General features: G+C 39.6%; 3 protein-coding genes and 1 long non-coding RNA gene across 6 annotated transcripts; 3 read left to right on the top strand and 1 right to left on the bottom strand.

The window, feature by feature from the left end:
• The first annotated feature begins 912 nt into the window (after positions 1-912).
• LOC143901994 (uncharacterized) lies at positions 913-3,214 on the top strand. Its single transcript, XM_077414701.1, has 2 exons — positions 913-1,096; positions 1,632-3,214. The coding sequence occupies exons 1-2, from the start codon at positions 983-985 to the stop codon at positions 2,955-2,957; spliced, it is 1,440 nt and encodes a 479-aa protein (XP_077270827.1). The 5' UTR covers positions 913-982; the 3' UTR covers positions 2,958-3,214.
• Barc (RRM1_TatSF1_like and RRM2_TatSF1_like domain-containing protein barc) lies at positions 2,574-27,483 on the bottom strand. Of its 3 annotated transcripts, none has more exons than XM_077414902.1 (6): positions 27,300-27,483; positions 26,260-27,011; positions 9,343-9,509; positions 7,385-7,571; positions 5,632-5,768; positions 2,574-5,219 (listed from the first exon to the last, which is right to left on the bottom strand). In XM_077414902.1, exons 2-6 carry the CDS (start codon positions 26,974-26,976, stop codon positions 5,084-5,086), a joined length of 1,344 nt encoding a protein of 447 aa, XP_077271028.1. In that variant the 5' UTR covers positions 26,977-27,011; positions 27,300-27,483; the 3' UTR covers positions 2,574-5,083. The 3 variants fall into 3 exon arrangements, with proteins under 3 accessions (XP_077271028.1, XP_077270927.1, XP_077270967.1); XM_077414801.1 differs by having other exon boundaries at positions 27,304-27,483; XM_077414841.1 differs by lacking the exon at positions 27,300-27,483 and adding an exon at positions 27,149-27,290.
• On the top strand, positions 9,518-15,522 carry LOC143902309 (uncharacterized). The gene is made up of 3 exons (XR_013258332.1): positions 9,518-13,373; positions 13,444-13,699; positions 14,036-15,522. It is a non-coding gene; the product is annotated as an uncharacterized LOC143902309 (long non-coding RNA).
• Positions 18,055-25,378, top strand: LOC143902243 (uncharacterized). Its single transcript, XM_077415007.1, has 5 exons — positions 18,055-18,408; positions 23,802-24,074; positions 24,154-24,387; positions 24,485-24,689; positions 24,828-25,378. Exons 1-5 carry the CDS (start codon positions 18,372-18,374, stop codon positions 25,054-25,056), a joined length of 978 nt encoding a protein of 325 aa, XP_077271133.1. The 5' UTR covers positions 18,055-18,371; the 3' UTR covers positions 25,057-25,378.
• Positions 27,484-27,657: the final 174 nt, after the last annotated feature.

The following is a 27,657-nucleotide window of genomic DNA, read 5'->3' as shown; positions in this document are numbered from 1 at the left end:
CTTGTATATCGGACTGTTCCAGGTATTTGAAAGCATGGCATGTATGCAATTTACATCTTTGTATCAAAAGTGATCCAAGACATAAAATGTGGAAAATAACTCTTGCTTTTAGATTTTAGCATTTTAGGGTAAGCGAATTTCTATTTCGGAACAGCACCTATTTCGGAACACTTCAATTTTTCTCATGTTAGCCGTCACGTAATGTCAAATTTTGACGTTATGGTGACAAAGACAATGCTCTTTGCCACCGACATCAAAATTTGACATTACGTAACGGCTAACATGAGAAAAGTTAAAGTGTTCCGAAATAGGCGCTGTTTCCTATTCTAAAGATTTTGATAGTAATGTTATAAAGAGTAAGTGAAAGTATAAACATCTCATCAAATAAAACATGGGATAGATCGATATTTTAAAAATATTTTTCAGAATATAAGTGCGAAAGCATATAAATACATTTTGCTCATCTTAATAAATATTTTCAGTAATAATAATTTATCTAAATTATCTAAATTTGTTACTACTATTATATTCATTATCTAAATGAAAAAATTAATTAAATAATTTGTATGACTATACGTTGCATTTAATCTGCTCGTATATGGTCGAAATAAATTAAACAAAAAGATCATTAGTCATATCATTAGAAACGCAAGTGCGATTTAGGTATGCATGACCACTGCAGTTCAAAACATTAAGGAAAATACGTTCAGATAGCGAAAGACGTTATTTACAGCGCGAGGGTTCCCCGGAGCGAGAGAATGTCGCGTGAGCTCAACTCACAGGCGCGTTCACTAAATTTGCTACTGGGTATTACCCAGAATGATAAGTGATGCAACGGGACTATTGAGAAAAAATTGAGTACATCCCCGGGGTTCTGAAATTCATATATAAGCAACCGATGCAAGGCGAACAGGCATCAGAAGTTGTTTCACGCTTCAAGCGAAAACATTTCTTTACTTTCACAAAGGAATAGTTAGTCATCATGAAGCTGCTAGTTTTTGTGTTGGCCTTGTCGTGCGCTGTCCTCTACACCAGCGCTAGCTTGTCAAAGGAAACATCGCCGCCGCGATCAACCGATCCAGTTCTTCCCTCACATGTAAGTAGTTGTTATTAAATAAGTAATTTACTATTCAAGTAAACCGAAAATAAGTTTGCTTTAAACACGAGTTGATAATTGAAGAAACTCTATTTTCTTAATTTATATTGAGCTACTTAAATATTTGAAGACAAAATCATATTCAGAATAAGTTTTATAAATAACTATATATATGAATAAATAGTCTTTCTCTAAGCATCAAATATTGGCTCGCCTGACACTTAGCGTGACAAATTGATGATACGTGACTGTGCATTCATTATAGCATGTTGCACCGTATTTACTTTACATTTCGCGTGACTCACAAAGACACTTGTCGCACTTGGAAATTGTCATTAAATCGGAATTTCTTGCTTTGAAAAGTATCTTTGTGAGACACTCTTGAATAATTTTCGTCACCTGTATATACTTCTGTGTGTACAACTTATCCAGATAAATAAATCAAATAACGGACTTTAAATATGCGCACACGTATGTACACATACCTATACATACAAAAAAATTATATTTTTAAGAATATTGATTTTTCTTCTAGGAACTTTATCGTAATCGTCGCCAAGCGAACTTCCAGCTTCAAGAGCCAAAAAGAGGTTCGATAACGTTTCAAGGGACACAGCCTCTGAGTGGTCCGCAGCGTCAACCAAGTTGGGATCTCAACGCCAATGCCAATGTCTTTAACAACGGCCGCACAACTGCGGACGTTTATGGAGGACTAGGTAAAGTACCTGGACAACGAGTGCAGCCGCATTTCGGCATCCAGGCTGAGAGAAACTTTGGCAAAAATGGTTTCATCAGAGGTCAGACCGAATTTCAACAAGGCCCGCGAGGTCGACTCTCTCCTTCAGTTGGCGTAACCGGTGGCTTTCGATTCAGAAGAGAGGCCGAACCTCAAGGAACTTCACTAAGCTTCCATGGAACGCAACCTCTGAGCGGTCCGCAGCGTCAACCTACCTGGGATCTCAACGCTAATCGTAATATCTTGAATAATGGCCACTCAACCGCGGATATCTACGGGGGATTGGGTAAAGTACCTGGACAACGAGTGCAACCGCACGTCGGCATTCAGGCCGAGAGAAACTTTGGCAACGGTTTCGTCAGAGGTCATGGTCAACTTCAGCCGGGTCGAGGAGGCCACGGTGTTTCTCCTTCGATTGGTATTAATGGTGGCTTCCGATTCAGGAGGGAGGCCGAACCTCAAGGAACTTCTCTAAGCTTCCAGGGAACGCAACCTCTGAGCGGTCCAATGCGTCAGCCCAGCTGGGATCTCAACGTTAACCGTAACATCTTAGATAACGGCCGGACAAGCGCCGGTGTTTACGGAGGATTAAATAAAGTTCCTGGACAACGAGTGCAGCCGCACTTCGGCATCCAGGCTGAGAGAAACTTCAACAACGGTTTCATCAGGGGTCATACTCAATTTCAACCAGGCCCGGGAGGTAGACTTTCTCCTTCAGTCGGTGTAACTGGTGGCTTTCGATTCAGAAGAGAGGCCGAACCTCAAGGAACTTCACTAAGCTTCCAGGGAACGCAACCTCTGAGCGGTCCGCAGCGTCAACCTACCTGGGATCTCAACGCTAATCGTAACATCTTGAATAATGGCCACTCAACCGCGGACGTCTACGGGGGATTGGGTAAAGTACCTGGACAACGAGTGCAACCGCACGTCGGTATCCAAGCTGAGAGGAACTTTGGCAACGGTTTCATCAGAGGTCATGGTCAGCTTCAGCCGGGTCGAGGAGGTCACGGTGTCTCCCCTTCGATTGGTATTAATGGTGGTTTTCGATTCAGGAGAGATACCGAAGATGTTGATGAAGTAGAGCCCGAAGATGCTGATGAAGTAGAGCCCATCGAAGAATATTAAAAAAAATTTCAGGCTATCACTTAAATGGCCTGATATTTCATAGGAGATTTATAAAAAACTGCCGTTTAAGTTAATTTTCTTCAAACTGTAAAGTTTTATATATACTATATACTTTACTACATACGTATTATTCTGCATATTATTTTGAGATTAGTATTTTTTTAGGCTATTTTATAAAATATACATATATATATATACCTATAGGTATTTGGTGTCGGTTATTTAAAAATAACTAAATAAATAAAATTTTATCAGAATGTTTTTCTACATTTATATATTTATTATGTACGCCTTTCGAAAATGTCAAAAAAGTAATTTCTTATTTGAAAAATAAGCAAGATCTAATTCCACGGAATAAATTTTGGTCATCTTTCTTAAATTCTGCTATTTCTCTTAATTCATACTATTTGCAAAGTAAATTAGTAATTATCGCGGTCGTAGGGTAGCACCCGGCAAACACTTGACCGTGTCAAATCGCGTTCAATGTCACCAAACGATATCAAATTTCGCGTGTTAGCAGGTCCGAACGACGGGTCAAAATCCAATAAGTCTCGACAAGCGTGACAAGAGCGTCGGCTTTTTTTGCAAGGGGGGTCTCAAAACATGACGATTAAACATTTTCGCCTGAGCACCAGGAACGTGCAGTCATTCTGCACGTGGCCACTGCAACAATAGATAGATACGGGGCGAAAGCGGACGAGGTGCACCCCCTGCTATCTAATAGCTGGGCATTAAATTTGTCAGTGATATTGCCGGAGGGAGTCGCTCTTGCCCTTGCCCTTTCCGGATCATGAATGGAGCGAGACAACTGAAATATGCCGCCGCTCGTGCTTTCATCCCCTCGTGATATCGCGAGGGGTACGGTTCGAATAAATGCCGCAAACAATAGGAAGCGAGATGTAAAGACACTGCGCGAATAAACCCCCCGCGCTTCGAGATGCTGTACTTTTTCACCACGTGCGCGTCGGCCGAAAAATTGATTATCTAACTACTTTACGACGATAGAAAAACGATTATAGAATAATATAAGGATTTTCTGGCGACAGAAAAGCATACAAGAATTTAGGAATGTGGAGAGAACTTTGATTATCACATTTAAAACTAAACATCTGAGAATTTCTAAAATCTAAACATTAAAGAATATTAAAATATAAAGATGAAAAACTACAAGTCTTTTTTCGCAAAATTTGTTTCAGAATAATTTTGTAGTATCCTGTAAGGAATCTTCGACGAAAAACTTGCAAGTTTTGAATCTCAACAGAAAACAACGAAGAAAGACGATCGTTAACTTAAGTCGACCCAGTTCAAAGTATTCCCGGTAAGTAGCGTTTATATTGTGGATCAGGCGATTACTTCGACGAGAGATTCGTCCAGGCGAATTGCCGAAGAAAAAAACGCCGCGGTCCAGGGATGCTGCGAACCACGTTTTTTGATAGATGGACAGCGACGGTCTCTCGCCGGTGGAGTCCCACGAAAGAGGATTGCCAGGAACGTCGAAATAGCAAATTAGGAAATTCCAAGGGAATCCATTTCTCTTTCTCTTTCTCGTTCCCACGGTTTATTCTTCATACTCTTGCCTTTCCTTCATCATGATTTTTCCAAGACCAAATATTAAGAAATAATAAATAATAAACGCTATATTGAGTTCTTAGCACTATCATAGTTTAAATTTAATTTTAATAAGTTCATAAAGTATTTTTAAATTATCTTTAACACATTATTTCCTTTTTTGTCACGCATACGTAATCTCGTATATGATTGTCTTTGTTATACCGGTTCAGGTTTAAAGATTGATAAGGCAATAAATATAGATCGATGTGGCGATGATATCAGGGAGTGGATGGAATGAGAGAAAACAAGTTGGAGAGACAGCTTTATTGTTGCAACAACTAATAATATGTCACTAGTACAACAGTAGCGCTGATTCAACCATGAAAATTGCGAGCCACTTATAATCTCAACCACGGTGTGACAGAATCGATTAATCATCCAGGTTCTCATTAAAACGTCCAAAAGAAAAGGTTCGAGCATAACATTCAAATGCAATATGACGGTGAGAAGGAAATGAAGGAAATAGAATCTTCACAAAATTTAATTACAATTCTATCGATCGTAAGATCGCATTCTCATTGCGATGTTTTTTGTTCCTTGTTGCTGCTCTCCGTCTCTTGCTTCTTCTTTTCTTTCTCCTCGTCCTCCTGGTCCAAGAATTTATCCCATTTTTGTATTCGCGCTTCGATCTCCGCGTCAGTCTCTGTAATTCTGAGAAGAGCACATTTCGATATATTAACAGCTGGATCTTTCACTTTAAATAATGTGAATCAATTATACATTAACCGCAAGTAATATCTGCAATTATAGTGTAATATTTATAATTATTAATAAGTGCAGATTTTACCAGCAACGAATAAATAGTTGGAATACCACAAGAGGCACTCAATTTCGTTTTAACGGTGAATAAAACAAGAACAGATACCAAGCAAAATATTTTTTGAGAATATCAATATATTATAGCATCGATAAGTTATATTTTTTAATAACAAGTGTTTTATATACGACATATAAAAAGTGATAGAAACGTTCGAGTTCCTGATTCCGGATGCCTGCATCAGCAACCACCGGTAGTATTGACCCTGGAGCCGGTATAGTAGGGATCAGCAATGAAATAACTTACTTGTACTTGGTCTTGCCGTCCCAGATCTCCGCCGAGATCTTCCTTTGGCTGAACCAGCGGCCGTTCAGAAGCTGAACGCAAGCTTGCGCCTCTGCCGGCTCTCGGAATGTGACTTGCGCTACTCCTTCGGGATGTCTCTGAGAAGAGAAAAGAATAAATACAGGATAAAATCCACAAAGAGTGATTTCGATTCTACTGAATCACGTTTCGACAACAAATCGTTTCAAGAATCGATATATTAACGTTGGACATAAAATAAAATATAAAAAGTAATTTAATAAAAAAATGTAATTAAAATTTATTGCTTCAATTAAAACTTACTGCTTCGATTCCATTTTGTTGAATAATTGGTAAATTTTTATAATCCAGTTAATTCGTGGATTTTCTGACTCTGTGTAAATTTCTTTCTTCTGTAACTACTCCTCACATTTAGGTGCGGTTGAATATTTCGTTTAATAAAGCAAAACTTATACATATATGTATAATCAAATTAATATGTATAATCAAAAAAATTAATTAAGTTAATCTTTGGTATTAAAAAAATTCAATGGAATTTCGAAAAATTTTAAAACAACATCCAAGTTATGTATTTTATATTTTCTCATTTGTACGGAAGAACCGTAGGCATTTTAAAATTCCGTAAAACTATCAGCGAACATCCTTTGAGCTACCGCTCTAACAAACCATACTTTACGACAAGCATGACAGCAAAGGGTCATGATTCACCGAGAACACTTGGCGGTAACACGTGCTCTCTCCAAGGGTAAGAAAAAATGACAACGAGATACTTATGGTAAATTAGGTGGCAGAACATGAAATTCCACGCGTGCGGCTTTCGGAGCCGATGTTATTTCTCGCTTCACGCCCAAGAGGAGAAAGAGATGTAGTTGGAATGAGATTACATTAAATTTCACAGATTTTTGCTTTACAAAAATTAATCAGGGAAAACTCAGTTACGGAAAACCGTAATGTATTTTTATATCATATATATTTCTTTGGAATATTTTGCTCCGATTTTTCACATATTACGATAAAAACCGAATATTTTATTTAATAAAACAAAATCTAATAAGTATCAAATTAATTATTTTGTTTTTGATGTCAATAATTCCACTTTGGAAACATTTCAACGCGATATCTAAGCTTATACTCTTTTTCTCTCATCTATGCGCGGAAGAATTTTACGGGTTAGGTTTAAAAATAAAAATTTCATTCTTGGAGTGATATGAGGTAAATATTGCTATAAAGGAAATATTAAGAAATTAGGATATATATAGCGTGACAATAACCATAAGCGCCTAAATAAAAAGAGACATATAGAAATCAGCAAAAAGAGGGGGAAACACACGTCGTTCGGATGGAATGCGCTTGACATTGAATAGTTTCACGGCTGAGGCTCAAAGACTGGGAGTGTCTTGCCTCTCGCCAATTTATAGGGGTTAGGGGCATCCCCTTTCGAAGGCGTATCCTCACTCGGTTATTCCGTGAAATTTCAGTCACTAAAAATACGACTCTTGGAAAGGAGTCGATCGCTTTCAGTTCGAAAGAGAAACAGTGATTTTTTTACATGAAGATTTTAAATACGAGTCTATCTACAATGAAATTCGCAATATGTGGCTTCCCCGTTTTTTAACATAAAATATCACAGTTGAAAAATATTTAATTATTATTGATAATCGCGACGTGTAAATCTAGTGGCATTTTATAAAATAGCGCGTGCAAAGACATAAAAAGGAGATAAGGAAGAACTTACGTCACAGATGACAACTTTCCTGACATCGCCGCACTTCAGGCACTCGGATCGAATATCCTGCTGGTATTCCAAGAGCAGCTGGACTTCCCTGTCGAAATCCTCCGGTGTGAAAAGGTTCTTTATGATGACGACCCTTTCGCATTTCAGCGGTTCGCCCCGCATGCGCTCCGGTCGCCAGTCGAACAATCTGAAAACAAACAAGTAACAACGCAGGATTGATGAGGAGATACGACAACAAGAATAGCGTTTAGATTTTAGATCGTAAATTCACAAATGCTTCCTCTGAGGATTCAAATCTGTACACATAAATTCTCAGTGATAACTATATATATGACTCGAACTAAACTATTAACGATTTATCTTCAACTATCATTCTTATTGACAAAGATAGCACAGCGAACTGATAGAATTTTACATCTCCCGATTCTTCGCGCGATATCATGTCCGCACGCTGCTATCGTTACTGGGTAATGACGTTTCTCTAAGATTAAAGATGCCGACAAACGTCGCTGATACAGCACAAATTGGTACCGGAGTCGCATGATCGAGAACAACTCGTCAAAGCTGTGACAGAACAGTCGCAATGATCGATAGATCGTGGCTCACGATTCTCCTTCTCGGAATTGCTCGGAAAAATGATGCCGATGGGGAACGTTGCCACAGTAGAATCGCGACGAGTGTCGAAAGAGCGTGTTGCAAAGACTATACTTCCGGCAAACGTGGGCCCGTACGTTCACCAATAACTGGTTTTCGCAAAGTTCAGGGCGTTGACCCTACGCACGCGACCTACGCCGGATAACGAGAGGATGCCGGCCAACGATGGAGAGGCGACAGAGATGCGTCGCGATTGAGCAATACAATATGAAATATGACGACGCGAGAACGTTAAAATCGATGGTAAAGATGAATCACGCGAGAAACGACGTATAAGTATCGTCGAAAGCATTTTATTTCGAGCCCCAACCTATCATTATATAACTGCTCTTAAATTTAATTACAATCGTACCGTTAAATCTGTGCAAAATCGTCGTAGATGCGTTTCGGATCAAACATTTAGATCAAGCAGTTTATTCCTGAATCGTACAAGAAATGATCGATTTCGTCGATTCATATACGAAACAGTTACTACATTGAAACACGCACGGGACAAAGTCAATGTCATTCACAGCGCAATCACACGCTTCGATTAACGGGTTTTAAGCCGCTGCAATCTGCCTGGAAGTGCGCCGTGCCCGTATAATTTTGGGCTGGTCTATATATGCAAGAGAGAGACCGGCGGACTAAATGCGGGTAATCGACGTGCACAGCTGCCTTTGCCGGAACCGCCAACGCCAAGCAGTCTGGCGGCTGGCGAACCCGGAGCCGATGGCAGCGTAATTATAAGAGTCTTTTACATACACTGCAACACGTGTTATACACGAGGCATGCGTATCACGAAGAGATATACACGAAGGGTTTTTCTAAATTATACGGTATCGCGGTATAAAATCGCGCGTACAACGCGCTTCGTGATTCGAAGGCATATCCTCTTATTCGTGCCGTCTTAAACGAGATTGCGCTTGCGACACGCGTGCATCTCGCGGCGCGTAGAAAACCTTAATAAGATGCACGCGCGTGGCGGCGGATGCACCGTGGATGAAACGTATCTTGATCCCCCGAGGATACGCCGTCTCGCATGGACGCGAGCGAAAAGAGAGATGAATGGACCGGGGAAACCGTGGAGAAACGTGATCATCTCGATTTTGCAACGCGAATCGTCGCGCGCGCGTGTTATACGGGGCGGCCCCGAGAGGAAGTGACATCACGCTTTAAAGTCAATGAGCCACGGGGGCAGGCAGATTTTCGGGAATAAATATTTGTCTCGGCACAATTATATATATGTATCCAAGTGCTGATCAGCATTAACCGTTTTAACGCGCGTTTGAGATGGTTTATAAGTGAAATTTGTAGAAACTCACTTTTCATGAATCTTCTTCTGTCGTTCCTTGTCCTTCTTTTTCCGCTTCGGTTTCAGCGCGGGATCATATGCGCCCTTCATTTGGAACTTCGCTCTTTGCACCGACAGTGTTTTACCTCGGATTTGTGAGCCGTCTAAAATCTTCAGCGCCAGATCCACTGACTCAACCTAGAACAGATATCAAATAATATCGATGATAAGTAGCAAGTTGGTTAAAGATCATCCGCGAATTAACGAAAAGGCAAATCTCCTGTTGTTCGGAAAATTTTTGCGCGTCTTTTACCGAAAGTAATTAACGCAGGACGTAAAAGAGGCGGCGTTAATAGGCTGCAGTTCCTAGTTATTGTGCCAAAGTAATGAAGTGCCATTGTTACCCGACAATGTGTTCGCGATAAAGTTGATGATAAGTCTATGGTAAAAAGATTCGTGATCAATTTGAATACGTTTTATTAACCGGCTACGCCCACGACACAATCGCTGTGTTCACGCCGAAATAAATCCCGACTTACATGCGAAAGGTTTGGCCGTGAATTTATGAAATGGGTGTATTCTCGATTCAGTAGCCATTTAATTAAATCGATCAGTCTTTTATTGCGTAACCCAATTTTCCGAATAAAACTTGCTAATTCAAATTTTCTCGATTATCGATTATCGCAGGTATAATAGTTATAAGTGGAAGGATGTAGTAGTTAACGTTGTTCGCTTTCTATAATAATTTAATTGTTTTAAAGGCTCTTTTGAAAACTTTCTCTTAAGTTTTATTGCGCGGGAAAGAAAAATATTTGGTGGAATTTTGGCAGCTTGTACAAAGGAGATAATAAAAACTATGACTCTCCCAAAAGATCAGAAGACCTGAGATTGAAAGAAGGCTGAAATTAAACATGAGTTCCAAACTTAAGCCGGCAATTATGGATTATATCGTCAAAACTACGTTATATTTCTGACCATTCTTAATGGCTTCAAAGAAATCCCAAGGAGCTCTTGGATATATGGACAAGCCATAAAAACCTAAATAACTTATCCGTTTCGATACATACATATACGTGAACGCTATATCTATGTATATACAGAGACGGTCAAACCGTATTCGCAAACATTCTGGAAATTATTTTGAGCTGTTGCACCATCGTTCGCGCTCTGGGCATTAGATGTGTCAAAAAGCGTATAATATATGTATCAGAAATAGCGAAACCGTTCCAGCGGTAATGGTGTCACGCTTATTTACAAAACCCGTAAAACACGAGCGACTTAGCGCCATTTTAACCGTGACTTCATGCCATTCATAGATGGGATACTATAAATAGGACAGGAAATAAGTATTTGCCAACTGTCTCCCGTTTCCTCGAACAAAGAAAGGAGGCACGACAAATAAGAATACCTTTTATAGCAACAAAAATTCTCGGGGGAGAGAGACGCTGTGACGATATATTCGACGAGATAAAATTCTGCCATTCTTGAATTCGGCGGTTGAATACCTAGGCTCGCGACATTCTGCATAATGCAATGGCCGGTCCTTGTTTCATATGCATTTGGCTTTGGCGTGATAATACACGATGAAGCAAGCGTGACTAGAATGACGACTATCTAAATATGTGCTCGGAGCGATGTCGCGACAAAACGAGTGACGTAACGATCTCCCCGAGACAAGTCTCCCTTGTAACGATGACCTAAAAAATATAGCTTCCCTGCCGCGCTCGATATCTCGAAATCGAGAAACCGAGCGTAGAATATTCCGGGAAATATTCAAAGGCACTCGCAGTGATTTACCGTCGACCCACTTAAGCGAAATTCTTAGGTTCTAAATGATCCCCGCCCCTCTCCTCCGATCCTATTGTCAACCGAGCCGCTGAAAGTAGAGAATAATTTCGAGTTCGATTCGATTCGATCACGTCGAATTGTTTGCAGCACGAGATTTTGCTATTTCATAACAATACGATCTTCGTGGGGAGAGAGAGTTACGTATAGAGAGAAAATCGTAATCGGCTACGAATTTCGATGCTTGTATTCATCACTCACGTAAGAGGTTCTAGAGACTCAAGGATATCCACACGAGAAACAAGAGTCGCGTAAACACACCTTAAGAACCTGTGGACATAAAGGGCCTCGCCGTTTCTTTCATGCATCATCCTGTAACACCCACGCGTCAGACAGCTTCAAGGCTCCACACTCTTTTTCTTTTAACACGTCTCGCTTTCGCTTAGCCCTTTAGCTGGTGGGACGCGAGCGGAAAGCGACGTGGACTGTTGACGTCATCATCTCCACACAGGAGACTTGCAAAAGTGATTTAAATAGGAGATCCCCCTTTCTCAATTCCTGTGGCATGAGATCTGTCTCACGTCACAAAAACCGGTATCATTTCCCGACCGCAGCCGTCCCGGCGATTCTGACACATGGCAAACCATTTACGTGATGTCAAGGAAATAATTACGCGATTCGTAATAATTATTTTCCTCTGCTAAGGTAAACTTCTCGGAAACGCTTAACTTAAACACGCATTCTGCCGAACGAGATTAAGGAGGAGAGAGCACATTGTAGTTATACATCCGTACATCGATTAGATAACGCGTGAAATGGTTAATCTCCACGGTCGACTCACAGACATATAGATCATCGTTGTTCGCGCGTAAACGCCCAGCCGTGATTAAAATGCTTAGTTTTATGGGTACGATCTCTTAAAGACTGGCCTTTCCAGACCCCGTGACTCGGTCGTATAGCTACCAATGGGATTCGACTTATTGTCAGGTCCCTCGACCACCCAGACGCAGCTCCCGGCGCGGTCATCTCGCAACACGGCCTATGTTAGATCACCGCAATTACGGTATATACCCTCGCATCCAGTTCACGTTAAATTACACGCGCGTTCTCCTCCGCAGTCTCGGTGTACACGTAACACACGACGCGATACAATCGTCAGTGGCGCAGTCACGCGTCTTGGGAAAATATTCTCAGACATCCCGGCGGACAAGAGCATTCAAATTCCCTGTTGATCTTCCATTGGTTAACACATTTACAGACAGCGTACATAAATGTCGCGGTGTGATACGCTGGTTAACGATTTTCGCGTTTCACGACTGTCCATCTACGTGCTAATTAGCTCTCGAGTTTCCCCTCGGTGTAGTCGCAGCTAACGTACTAAGAATACATAAATTAGACAATTACGTGACCGCTTGCGAATGTGCTTCCCGATAAGATAAAGCTTCTCCGAATGTAAACATCGTGATGCGATCTCTTGAATGAATAATGACCGTAACTGATGTAATTGCATTGTATGTAACATATCGATTTAAAAATTCATTAAATAAATTAATGAAGGAATATCACACGAGATGCTCAATGGATGCAAAACGCTACGTGCGTATACAAGATAGCATCTGAAACATCCATTTATCTGCGTGTAACGTTGATTAATGACAGACGACAAGATTTCGAGGCGCCATGGATCATCATTATTGTGAGATGTCGTGTTTCTAACATGCTTCGGGATGAATACTGACGTTCCCCCTAAGCAACTATAGTTAGCCGGCGTCTATTATCATTACCGTGCTGGCGCTCGGCCAAATTTCACGCCGAGATGCATTAAATGCCGCGGCTGCAAACGCGACGTGACAATTCATTAAAACGTTCAAGAGCAGATCTAGGAAAAAAATGTTTTCTTTCCAGAAACCCCTTTTATCTAATCAACTGTATATGAATAAGGAAACGATCGTCTTCGATGCTTACAGCTTAGCACCGTCGACGACACTGTTTCATAGTTCTGCATATTTCGCATTCCAATAACCGCAAGTTCCATAAGTGATGAGACAGGTTGAAGTGCAAGGCTAAGGAACACACTAAAGAAGACTCGAGACTTGTACTCGAGAGAGAGAGAAAGAGAAAGAGAGAGAGAGAGAGAGAGAGAGAGAGAGAGAGAGAGAGAGAGAGAGAGAGAGAGAGAGAGAGAGAGAGAGAGAGAGAGAGAGAGAGAGAGAGAGGTTGTGGCGAGAGAAGCTAGTGACGACGGAAGATCATTTTAAATTCTGTTTTGACTAGAGGGTAAAAATCTCCCTTAAATGCATACACAACGATATCTCATTGCCTTCCTAACTCATTCTGTTATTTTTAGACGCGAGCAGGAACGAGGGCTAAATGATAAGGCGTGCTGACGCCGCGTTGATTCAAAGACGGTACAAGTGAGGAGGTGTACATTGTGCATACATCGCGCGGAACGCTGACTCAACTGAAGCATCATACGGAATTATCATCAGAATGATTGGCGCTACGCCTACGCTATTGACATTTAAGATCATGGTTGTCCCACTAATTTGCATGGCACGAAATTCCAGGGATGAGTCAGCCAATTACACCCGACAATCGCGCATGTAAGTTACATTAAATCGTGGCCAATTTACAGTTTACGGTTTTAACCGAACGTGTCCTCGCGGGAGATGCGCACGCCGAATTTTTATAGCCTAATTTGCCTCGCGAAATTACGGTGCCAGTCAAGAGATCCTTAACTTAAAAAGAGTTGTAACAAGAAGTTGTTGTATAAAACACTTCTGTAGTTTTTTTTATGGAGAGAATTTAAATCGAAATACGATGCAAGAAATAGATGCAATTTAAAATCAATAAAGCGTTTTTCATTCATTAGACACGCACAACGTTTCATTATAATTTTCTACTCTTGCTAGATAATAATATATCGCTGTATCTTGCAGCCCGATATCTTGAGTGGTACCAGCCAGCACCAGCTAACTTCCCTTGAGATGCGTATTTCGGGATACATTTCACTTTGCAGATAAACGCCGCGGGAAGCTGCTGGATGTCTCTCGAATTAACTAAGAGTTATAGAATTTTGATCGACAAGTTGCGCTCAAATTAGAATAATTTGCTGTTCTAGCAACGCGGCGCGGCGCGCACGAAGAGCGTAGTACAGTATAAAATATACATATATATATTTAATTAAAAAATAGAACTCTCTCTGTCTATATCTCTTCCGTAGGTACTGAAATGACATCAACTCGCAAAGAGTATAATTCGTATAAATCTTTTAACGCAATAAAGTATACGAATTGATCCTGATCTGACCTTACAGGTTCTAGCAAGTCATTCATTTAATATCTGTTTCTTCTAACTGCTGCCTCCCGACGAGACAAGCATGCCTTCGCCATTTCATTTCATTGTTTCCAATCGAAACCACAGAAACTCCGGCGATAAAACCCTTCCCATATTAGGCGGCAGCGTCTCTCTTTTCCTACGAGACGACACTACGCGCGTCGCGAGCGCATATATACGCGCAGCACATTTTGCAAAACCGGTTTCCGGAATTCCATACGATCTAAAGTGCGCACGAGCGCGTACGGGAGCGCTCGTAAAAATCGTCGTTTTGTTTCCTGTCGTATATGTGCGCCGCGGGCGAGCTCGCCCCGGCGGCACAATTAAGAACTGTTAACACTTCGGTATTTAAATAACGACCAGACGTCGCGGAAATTACGGCTTTGCAAATTGCGAATTTATGCCGGTGAAATTTCCTCGCGACAAAAAAAAAGAGACAAACGTCTCATATGAATGGATATGAGCGTCGCCGACAGCGAGACGTCTCGATCTTTCCTTTTGACGAGTAAGCGATTGCGAGGATGCTGAATGAAATGTTACTCAACTCTTTCAACAACCAATAAAAACTGACTTCTTCGAATATCCCCTACGGCCCCTACGGCACATCGCATTATCCCACCCTTACAGCATGCAGTTTTAATGATGTATAACGTAGCTGACCTTCCCGCTCCTTCGAAAGCGTCGATCGCTTCCTTTCGCGGTAAATGTACCACGTGAAAGAAAAACGCACCCGCTTGTGTAAATCTAGTCGGGATAGCTTCGGATCGGAGCTCCCGACGGTTCAATTACATTGGCAAATGGCAATGATTTGTCATTCGCACATGTGATTAAATTTTAGGGAGCACTGCCCCAAGCTTTCTTAAATATCGTACATTTTATTTGCAATTTCATAACTTACATAATTACAATTTTATAACTTACTCATCTGACCTTGAGAGAGAAATTTAGAAATGCTTGTAACGTACAATCGGAGCACACGTGATCTTGCCCGATACGGAAACTTGGTCAAGAATAGAATTACTGTTATCTTCTTATTTATGCTACTGAGATCTGTGTGTAGTATAAATATGAAATATTGCAAATAAGACAATAAGACCTATATAACTTGTTGAAGAATAAAGTCTTGTTGAAGAACATTTGTCTTAAATATTTGTTTTAGATATTGATAAAAAAAAAACTCGTTGAAAGAAGGATTAATTCGCGTAAGCTTCAGAGCGTGGAAATTCAGGAAATTTACTGATAAGATCATTTAAGTGCGAAAAAATGAGCTAACGCTTTTAAGTGGTTATAACTCAACATAACATTATACTGACGTAACCGTATGGCGACGGCGATTCTCAAGCCATAAACATGACCGCCGCATCTACATCTCCATAATGCCTGACGCAATATCTAGAATTACTTGAATCTGTCAATCGTATACCGTTGTGATTTCAGGCACGCAGTCGTCTCAGCCCACCCCAAATTGCAATTCCGCGAATTGCAGCATTCCCGGTGTGCCTTTCAAAGCATCAGGAATGCGCAAATGAATCGCCGTCATAGTAGTTTGAACGTAACATCGCCCCCGTCATCACCCGCGAAAACACGATCTGCATTTACCATGTGTAAAAAAGCAGGAGAAAAATCGTGCTTTGATGTCGCAAGCGTATATACGAAATATTTTTTTTAATTCCAACATTGAACGCGCAGTATTTAAGTAGATTGTTTATAAACGCGATTAAATATTCAATATTCAAAAGTTGGAATATATTATTTAACGATTTCGTCACCGTCATCTATTATAAGAAAGCTGTCACTATTTATAGTTATACTGCGATGATATGAAAGCGTATGCAAAAATAGCTGTCTCTCGTACGAGAGAAGGAGAAACGAGTGGATTTATCTAAATTATGCAACCGCGATAGTGACTAAGGGCGTCGTATGAAGTGCATAATAGCTATATCACGAATATATGCAGTCGGTGCATTTTTCAGAGATAAAATTAGAACAGACGCGGCGTTTCTGACACACGCAGCGCGATAGTAGGATTTTTAGAATGCATTTTATTTTTTCGAGCGCACCGTGTAAGTATTCAACATACTTCCTGCACTACGCTAAATCTTCCCGAGCGCGATAAACCGGTAGGAATAATTAAAGCTCAAGATTCGCGAAATCTGATTCGACGGTGGCAAATTGCGCTCTTAGCCTCGCAATATCTCAGACTTATTTGCTGACATTTCCTGCTATTCCTGGCTTACTATCGTTACTACATTCTAATCAACTCCATTTGGACGTTAACTCTCCAAAAGATACTATCGGACAGATAGACGTTAATGCACCCAATTGGCAGTCTGCCATTAAACGGAAACGCTCGTCTGGTAGATCTCGTCTCAATGATATTTTAGAAGTGGGTATACGCCCAATTTGAAATCGTCACGCTTTCATCCTTAGTCTTACGTATATCGTTAATTAATTATAGAGTTGTATTATATGTAAGAATTTATCAATGACGGAACACACACACACACACACACACACACACACACACACACACACACACACACACACACACACACACACACACACACACACACACACACACACACACACAATCTCGTGTTCTCTCATTACTCAATTAATTGCAAGTTATAATTATTGCAAGTAACAACCTGCCATCCAAATATAATTCAATGATTAATCAATAGACAAAAGTGTCGAAAGTGTTTTATTGGTGAATAATTTTTCTATATAGCTTGATTAATTCTACATTAATTCTAAGTTATGAGCGTCATAAATAACAAATGACCGCTTTTTGCATAACTCTGCGTTATTTAATGGAACCGGGAAAGTATAATGATAATTCGTTAGTTCCAGTTCTGTATTCACCAAATCCTCGTTGCTGATAAAATACTCTCGGCATTGAGTGATGCTGAAACCTTCTCTGCTGCAAAGTTACTAATGCTTATATATTCTACGCTCCGTTTTACGATATTGAGCGTAGCGTGTTGAGGCACTCCAGCTTTGTTGAAGCGCAGTTTCTGAAACATTTTGCGAGTTGTCGACGCAGCTACGTTGAGTTTGTTCAACAATTCCTATATCGTTGACGCGCAATTATCGCACGCTCTACGCTTACTAAGTTCATGCATCCTTGGGTCTTAAGGCGTTTGGTAGTATTATTCAAAACGTGAACGGAAATTATATTAAATTGCGTTCGTACGCCATGTACAGTGACAGATTTCGCTATTTCGAAATCACCTTAATCAAGGCAAATGGCAGATGTTAAAGGAATGCAAACTTAAAAGTGCTCTAATGAACATTTTGTTAATGAAACGTAATAGTCTCCAACATATGAAGTAACTATTATACATGCAAATCGCTAAATATATTTTACGAGAAATTTTTTTCACGAAAAACGTCCCAGATGATTATGAAAATAAGCGGAATATGCGAAAGCGTAAATGCAGTTATCTCCCTAACTGCGCAAAGCGCATTCGCGTTGGACGAAATCAGGGTAAGCCAGACAGATCTGTAGCTCCTTGGGATCGGGAAAAGGATCACGGTAGCGTCTGGGCAATAGGGGAGGCGCGAGAGAATTCCGCTCGTAAGCTCGGAGCGCGCGAAGGTACGCGCCGAGCGGAATGGAAGCGGCGGCTTCAGTCGGCCGCGAACCTCCGCCGAAGAACGGTCCCCCATCGTCCGGATCGACGACAGTCTGGTTAGACCCTAACGACGCGATATCTTAATTGATCTTAAAAAAAAAGAGAGACGAAGGGTGTGAAATCGGACCAGCCGATTTTTTTTCTCCCGCGCGACTTTGCGGGTCTGACGAAACCGGCGATTACCAATGTGTGAAATCGGAAGAGAGGCGAGGTTCAAGGAACGAGAATGAGGACGATCCTGCATGCATATTGCAAATTCTGTATCGAGCACCTCGGCGAATAAACGACGTGCGGAGTAGACATGTGGAAGTGTTGGGCCCTGTTTCTGTGCGTCGCAGGTAATTAATTTAAAGTGTGCAAAGTGGATTAAGCAGATTGCACGGACGATCCCGATGAGAGGGACGATCCGGAGTACGGGTGAGTGGGTAAACGCACGGAGAGATTTCAGCGCGCGATTAATCCGAAGAGATAGGTAATAAGAAAGATGGCTATACATTTTTCAGATGTGAATAATTCTAATTAAAAATTTGCGAAATAAAGTATTGTATTAAAAAAAAAAATGTACACGTAGAGTATAACAATTTATAATGGATATACCATCAGCATGTTCGGAGATCAATTGTATTGAAACAACGAAATTACAGTAATGAAGGGTCATTTAAAGGGAGAGAATCAGTGCCTCCTCCTACAATTATGATTCCCATCGTAATAACACAATTCGGGTATTATTATATATAATTAACCCGTATTTAACCTTGCGGTTAATCTATCTGGTGCCCTGTGCAATTTTGCTTGTTGCCGAAATGTGGGCAATATCAATTAAACAATCATAGTACCTGAATTAATTTCTATTATAATTTTATAAAACATTTTCCGGCAAATTTGATCATTATTAGTTAATATAAATTAACAGAAAACCGAAATACTGTTTTGCAAACTGAAAAAAATATTAAATATAAATTAACATCTTGATTATGTTTAGAATAATTCACCAAGCGTAGACGTAATCGTGAACAAATATCTTTCGATCCTGAAACACTATTGAGTTGTTTGTACCTATTAGCAGTTACGCGCTTTGCTAATTGGCAGCATAATGACAGTTCCAATATAGATCGGTAGTTACGAAGATACAACGTATAATTGTTATTTGCATGAATTTGAAAATTGTGTGATAATATCGCTAATAATATGATCAATTTTCATCGTTAAACAAAAAATTCTGAGAATGTGGCACAGATATAAAATAAACAAAAGTAACTGCAGTCTATTATAATAGAATTAACACACTATGTTCTTACGAAAAGATTTCCTATTCTGAGAAAAGTGCTTTGATTATTAATCCTGTTTAACCTGACGTTGTTTTATTCACCATTTTTCTCGAGAAAGCTGTATTTAACTCCCGCCGTGCGCTAAAGTTCAATAAAAGCTCGAAGCGAACCTTAAAAGAAATGCGAGCTGCATACTTTATGAGACGAATGTGAAATTTCTGCATGTAAGATTAAACGGCTTGCAGGTGAAACGTTGCGCAGACAGTTTCGGGACGCGCATATTTTACCGTGCATTTTCTGATGGAAACCGCGAATAAATTAACGATCGGAACACGCGTCATAGTCTAACAAACATATAGTTTCTGAACAGACGTAGCGACCTATTTTCGCGAGATCGAATCTAGGCAGGAACGATACCATCAAATCAGATCTGTGAGCGAGAATACAAATTTAGAAACTCAAAATCAGTCAATGATATAATTCTTATATTAAGAAATTGTATATCATTGATATATATGATTCGAAAAAACTTTATTTCATACAGAAATTTATGAATTTATATGAATTTTATTTGAATAAAAATAATTTAATTATTCAACAATTAATTACAGTCGAACGACTGCAGCCTTTACGATTTACGACGAATAAAAGTTTATATGTATAATTCACCTGAATCGATCAACTCTCTTTGACAACGTGGTGAATAAAAATCAAAGGTTAATTGACCAATTACCGATAATACCATCAGTTCGTTCGCGAAAGCAGCGATAAATTCTGGAAATATGAGAAGAATGTCCACCCAAGCCACCCGAGGTTTAGCCTTGTGCCATAAACGTATGTATGAATGAAAGCGCAAGTTGTGGGTAGACATACAGTACATACACCATAAATATAAATATCCTGTCGTCGACTATCGATATCAGTCGATTAGACGAGCTTGAAAATATATCGGATAACTCGCGAGACCTTTCTTCGAAGGTTATAACACGATCGTGCAACGCTATCGATAATGCTAAGTGCCGCAAACGAGAATTATCAACTTCAACTACAATTTTAACTTTAAGTAATTCGAGCTAGCTCTTGAGCGCACGTTAGATGTTTATGCGAGTTTATCGACTGTGACCCGTGATATTTGCAATTCCTATAAACTACGTGACAATTTATACGTTCGTACAAAATCGCTAACAAAATAGAAGTTACTTCATTTTTTTTTTCGTATAATATGTTCTACATTTTCTTCTTGAATGAAAATATTAATTATTCAAGAATTTAATGTCATCAGTTCTAAAAAACAATTATCTATTATTGCACATTTACGCGCCCATAAATAGAAAAAATAGTATTGTGCGTGACTTCCTATATACGGTTGAATATTTATGTATGAATAAGCTGCCGCTACTTGCACAGTATTTTCTGTCACTAACGCAACAGTTATTTCGGTATCAGACACCAGTTTGCGCACCTGTGATAAGAGGACGCATGTGTTATACTAAGGATGTGCGAATTTGACAAGAAAAAAAAATGAATCATTTCCGACTGATAAATGCGATGTTTCTAAGAAAAAAAATTCCGGCCAAACAACTTTTTACAAAATTTAATTTTTAAGTATACATAAAAAACATTAAAACACAAAAAATCTATAATTCTATCATTTGTACCAAATCATATTTTCTAAAAACTAGAAAATCAGGATAAATTTTCACAGTAGAGATTTAAATACGGGCTCTCGGAATCTGAATTTTCCGCCGAAATGAAATATGCAACATACGCGCAGACTATCTCGTTTGTTATGTCTCGCATTTTAAAACAAGTCGTATATCGCGGCGTCCAAAGCCGGAGCAAATTTTAGCATAGTTTGCAAATTCACATGCAGTTGGACGCATAGAAAATTCCGACCACGATTGAAGCTTTCCATAGAGCTCATTCAAATCGGTACATGTGCAGCGCTAGTTTCAGTCGGTGACTAACTAAAATCGATCATACAGTAATTATGAGAGGCGTGGAATTGTAGACAGTGCTACTGATGGTTTTTATTGTTCGTAGAAACCATCAGTTCTATAATAGTAGAATTCTGACGTGTGTAAATGTGCGTTTGAACGCTTCGAACGGGCTTTCAGTGCAATCGCTATGCTTTAACATGCGCTCCGGGCATTAACTAACCGATTAACTGTTTGATACTGACCCATTTAAATCTACGGTCTTATATCATACTTGTACATGTGTATCATAGCTTAAAATCAAGACTCTACCATCAGCAATTAAATGACCATTTAAAAGATTACATAAAACGAACCTAAATTTAGAATAAAATTTATTTAGAATAATTTAGCTATATTTAGAATAAAACAGCGGGTGTTATTTGCGCTTCCTACTTAACAATTTGAATGATAATCTTGTCCAAGAAAAGGATGTACGTAAAATGGCAATTTAAGGAAACGAAAAAAAAACCTTATATACTGAACGCCATGCGTTCAATCTCGACTGAAAAGTATACTTTTAACACGTTATTTTTCTATTTCGTAATCTGACTTTTCTTGCTCATTACGAAGATAATAAAAAGGAAAAAAAACGGCTAAAGTTGCTTTCCAATTCATTAACCTCGCGTCATTTATTATCGAGGTCAAAACTGATACCGGGATACTAAAGTAGTTACGTTATTCCGATTTAAATTGATTTACTGAGGCCTAATACGCTTTTTCCACTTACTTCAATTTGTTTACCTCATCGATTTACCCGCGCTACGAATTGCTGGATTGCGTGGATTGGATACGAGCTTCGATAAAAGCGCTCGCGGTCCTTTCATACGCGTATAATTGTCGTGCGAACGAGAATGTGTTTTCCATATCGGAGCCCTGCGGGCGGAAAAATTAAATCCCTGGTATTTATTAATAGGCGTACGATACTGGTTGTGTATCATAAATGGAATTTAATGGTGACATGCGCGCCACGAGGTTCATCTACGCGACGATGACTCACGGAGATGGATCTCTGAATAATTAATTGGATATGTACGACAAATAATCATTGCTAACATATCGCTGCTGCGCTGCTGCTTATATATATGTTATACTTTCGTAATAGCTATATATCTGCAATAAACGTTGGCACACACCCGACAAATCCTTCCGCTAGTCTTTCATAGAATCATTAAGTCGCAAATTGCATGTCTTTCTCGAAATTGTTAAACCTTCTCAGGAACATAGATCACACGAGATCCTTAAAATCTCTTGAATCGTTTGCAATTTGAGATCTTAATTAACTGGCACTTTAACTTGACATCAAATGTCGATTATAGATAACGGTATACCTATTGTATGCGCGCATCATATATATCGCGCGTATCGTTATCATAGAAAGCTGTTCTATTTAATACGGTCTGTTTCATTCAAAGGACCTGTCACGCCCTAAAAATTGCAATCGATCGAAACAATCGAATGTCCCGCAGGTAGATCACGGTAAGATTATAACGAACAGAAATTCATTTTTTTTTCCTGCAATAACGAGGCATCGATGTAACCGTGCTTCTTTCCGTTGTTTCTTGTCAGATAAGCAAAGTCTACAGAATCGCAAAAACATATAACATACACCCGAGATGAATACACATGAATATATACCAAAGATAAAAGATATGATTTATAAGTTTACCTCGGTAGATTACAGAAGTCGCACGACGAAATGCGGGCGTGTCCTCGAAATAGAACATTTACATTTAAATGATAACCTAATGAGAGCGTTGCAAATCTGTTGTCATGCGAGGCGGAGAGTTAAATAATCTATAATATTTTACGAGACAATGCTCAATAATTTATAATGCTCGATATTATATCTCGACTATGTAATGGTGGCGCCTAGTCACGCATAAACCGCAGACGGCATTACATAATGCTTAAATTCCGCTCAAGGCCACGGAACAAAAATGTATTCACTCGGAACGCGATAAATTTTCAATTATGCGCATAAATTATACAAGTAAAAAATAAAAATGTGCATTTTTAAAATACCGAGATTTATCAGAACATGAAACACACGCCAAAATAGAACTGTTGAAAGTTACTGATCTCAGAAGAGTGTAACGCGCACCTTTGTGAAGTCAGCATTCCATTTTTAGCATTTCTGCAATATATTATAAAATAAGTTACAAAGTTCTGACTCTCTCTTCCTCAAAGAGTCCTCGAGTATCTAGTACGTTTAAAAAGATTCTTTTTTTCGGCGATTATTGTAAAAATAAAAATCGTAAATATGGTGGACGCCAACTTGACATTTTATAATACGAAAATTAGTCATAATTTTTTTTCAATTAGAAATGGCATCACATTGAGTAAAAAATTTCAAAATTGTTGAGGTTTTTCTGTTCTTCTAGATTCCTAAGATAAATTTCCAAAAATCTAGAAATATGAAACTTTCACACGTTGGCGAGATATAATGAGATTATCATATCTGATTTCTTTCTTTCTTTTTTTTAGGTTTATCCTCGGCCGTTCCGAAGTCGTCGAACTCTGATATTAGTCCTTTGACTAATCAATCCATAACACTGCGACAGTATGAACCCGTGAGACGATTCGCCTGTCCCGTGGGATTCTTTCGACTAAAGCGATTTTGTTATTATCTGAGCGCCGGCACGGCACCATGGAGAGACGCGTACTTTCACTGCAAGGACAGAAATGCTACTCTGGCGATATTGGACAGAAATGGAAAGGACAAGATGCTGAGGAACTACCTGATGGGGGATCAGTTCAGTAAGTCTATAGGCTATTATCGTTTCGTATGATTGTTATATCTCGTTCAATTTTTAACTACATCTATAAATATCGACAGCGAAACTGGAGCGGTGGATCGGCGGAATTTTCAACTGGCAACAGATGGCCTGGGAGTGGGGTGTAACAGGTGAAAAGATGGTTTTCCAGAGTTTCGGGAAAATGGAGCCCGGGAGATCGAAGAAGTACGCGTGGCATTGTATAATAATGGATCCCGCGTTGAAATATAAGTGGAGTGCAAGGAGTTGTGTGAAACGGAAGCATTATATATGCGAGGTGCCTGCCGGTCGTTTAGGTGAGAAATGCATTCGCAACATTCAGCAGAAAAAGCTTTATTCATAACGTAACTTTACTGATATAAATGTAACTGAATTTGTCCGCGACATTTTTAGCCAGAAGACGCAAGAAGTCGGACCCCTTCGCGCCGCAAAACCAAAGATTAAAGCCCAGAAAGAAGGGCAAGAAGTATTTAGACGAACAGAAAAAACAGGGCGAAAGGAAGAAGAATCGCGGTAATTCGAGAAGAAATTGGTTAGATCAGGGAGAGAATCAACAATGGGCCCATGGTGTCAAACTGGGATCGCGACCACCTTCTAAGTACTAATACCATCATATTAAACTAAGTTTGATATAAAATATGTTTAAAAATTTTGAAAAAATTTTTTCAAGCATACCAATACCTAGCAATTAAAGTGTTCTACAATTAATAATCTTTTCAAAATAATTTTTTGACAGCGTGAAGATGATGCAGCCTAAAGAGCGCACGCGGCATCGCGCGAATAGAACCCGTGTGCAATCAGCTGCGCCAAGGGTTGCCCAAGTATTGCCCCAAGGTCGAGAATACGGCGCTTTTCTAGCCAACGGGCATCAATCCCAGAATTTAGCGGAAATGAACAACGTTCTCACGCAGTTTCATAATAAAATAAACGACTTCGCGCGGGAAGAGGTTTTGTTGAAGCCGTGAAAGAAAAACTTGAATCATTATATCGATATAATTAGTTATAATTGCAGCCTCGACTTATTACTGCTCTGTTATATAATATACACCAGCTAAGAGAAAAAACACCATTTAAAGGATGAACTTTTACTACAACGACACTGTTTTAAACTGCCAACGTTATTTTACTATAATACCTATTATTTATGACTGTTGTTGTAAAAATTAATTTTGCAAGATCGTAAAAAAATTATTTTATGACTAAAATTAATCTCAAAATAAATTCTTCAAGAGGTTCTCATCTGTCCGCACTGGCGCTGTTAGCTATAAATTTTTGGGGGAGACTTTGGAGAGAGAAACTAAAAAAAACATAAATAAATAAAAAATAAAAAAATACAGTTTAAAATTTAACTTGTTAGGATTTTAAGGTTACACACGTAAGCATTAATTATTCTCATGTACTTGCGGATATATTTAGGGGAACGCATCCTCCTCCCTTCCACCCCGACTAACGGCGCCCGTGGTCTGAATATTCAAAGTTTCTGAACAGATCTATTGATGTTAATGATGAGATCTAATTAATGATCCGAATATTATAGCCACCGCATTTACTGACATCTAAATAGTCTCCGTTTAGTTATCTATATCGCGTAATATCATTAAGGAAAATTAATCATCTCTCTAGAACTCTTCTTCTAGTTCAATAATTATTTTGCTAAGCAATATCTTGCATGATTAATTAACTGTAACGCGTGTAAGAGTTCACGTATCGATAAAAATATCTCACGTTGTTGACACTTGTCATAATTTCGCGCGGCAGATCACGAATTAAATAAGCAACAAATTATAATCATATAATAATAAATCAAAATGTATTAGCGATATTAGTTTATATCGCTAATCATATAGTGCATAGTTTTTATAAATGAATTGCAGTCAGATTGCAGTTAGTTAGTCAAAAAGCAAGACGGAACTCTTTGTGAGGTATCTTTATTTTTTTATCCATTCGTGTGTTCCAGTGTGTTCGTTAATTTTTCATCTCTCGCTTCGTCTGTACATATATCAACATAAGATCGATATACTCTCTGTATTTAACGATGTATAATAAAATACTGATATATCAATTTTTGCAGTGCGATATTGTCGGCAATATTAAAAACAAATTGAGGATAGATTATATATATTATAGCAATATATATATAAATTAAATTATAAGACATACATTCCTACCTTGATGTAGGTGCAGAGAGCGTCCCCTTTTGGTTCTCCGTTGCCATCTCTGTACAGCTTGATCTTGTCCTTTCCCCTTTCGTCCCTTGCTATGAGGCCACATTTGGCAAAGAGTTGCGTGAGCTCGTCTATAGCGATGTCCAAAGGTAGGCCAGATACGTAAATAGCGGTGTTGTGCGCCTCGTCAACCTCGAACCAGGTCGGCGGTTCCTGAGCTTTTCGTTTGGCCTCCATTTTCCTCTGCTCCTTGTCTTCCTTCGCTTTCTGTGAGGGCGGAAGCTCTTTCGGCTCCGGTGGTTTTGCCTGCGGTGTACTCGTATCCGTAAAACCGTAGCTCATCTGATACTTGGCCATGAAGTCCTCGTCAACTTTCGGAAACCAGGCATTCTTTTCCTTGTCCCAGAAGTATACGCTGCCATCGTTTGGATCTGTATAAGTGTGCGTGTCGTTCTCAAAGCCAAAAGTATCGGCCGCGCCAGCTTCGAGGCCCGAGTCTTCCTTCTTTTCCGTCCCGTCGGAGCTATTCTTACTACCGGAGCTTTTATCGTCTTCCTTCACAATCCATTTGTTATTCTCTTGGTCAAACTTATAGCTAATGTTCGTTGCCTTGTCGGTATAGATGTACGTTTCCCCGTCGAATTCATAATTCTTCGTAGGATCATCCGGTTTCCCTGATTCTTCCGCGTCTTTAGTGACTGACGGCGCATCGGCCATCATCAACGGCTCATTAGATCAGCTTGCCAACGACGGACCTTGAACGCAAAAAGAACAAAAACTTATTGATAATGTTATAACGGCAAGTCCAACATAAACACAAACATACGACACGCAGAAAATATCAATTTAGAGGTTATGCGAGTGTAAGTTTTTACGAGGGAATATCTCGCACTTTTGTTCGCATTCACGTAGCTCATCGGATTTTTTTTATCATACGCTCGGCGAATCAACTACGGATTCGAAATACGGAGTAGCGGAGCAGAAACTTGGAGGAATGAGGTTAGAATGATGACAGGAATTGATAGCGAAGAATCCTCTCGTACCTACCGATATTCCTCGCGCCAGCGAATTCCGCACGGCGATCGTTGCACTAATTAACGAGTGATCCGCGAGCTTACGGCAATCAACACTGACAATAATTGGCAATCTTATCAAGAAAATGATAGGAAACCAGCCTACGTGACCAACGCGCGATATACATCGGAGTCACCGGACTGATCGGACGCGACTGCGGCAGGTGTCACGCGACACTAGCGCTACCTATCCGTCAGACGCGGCATTAACGTGTAAAAATTTAACGAAGCTTCATGACTGTAGGTTTTTTAATTGCAGTTACCTGCCTAAGATCACGCATTTGACGCATATTTCAGAAATATTATTGAAATACGTCACTAAAGCATT

Source organism: Temnothorax americanus, unplaced genomic scaffold, assembly GCF_048541705.1.
Source record: "Temnothorax americanus isolate GAGA-0224 unplaced genomic scaffold, ASM4854170v1 Scaffold1, whole genome shotgun sequence".
In the NCBI taxonomy this organism is placed as follows: Eukaryota; Metazoa; Arthropoda; class Insecta; order Hymenoptera; family Formicidae; genus Temnothorax; species Temnothorax americanus.
The sequence above is the reverse complement of the archived record's forward strand: the minus strand, read 5'-3'. Positions and strand labels throughout refer to the sequence as shown.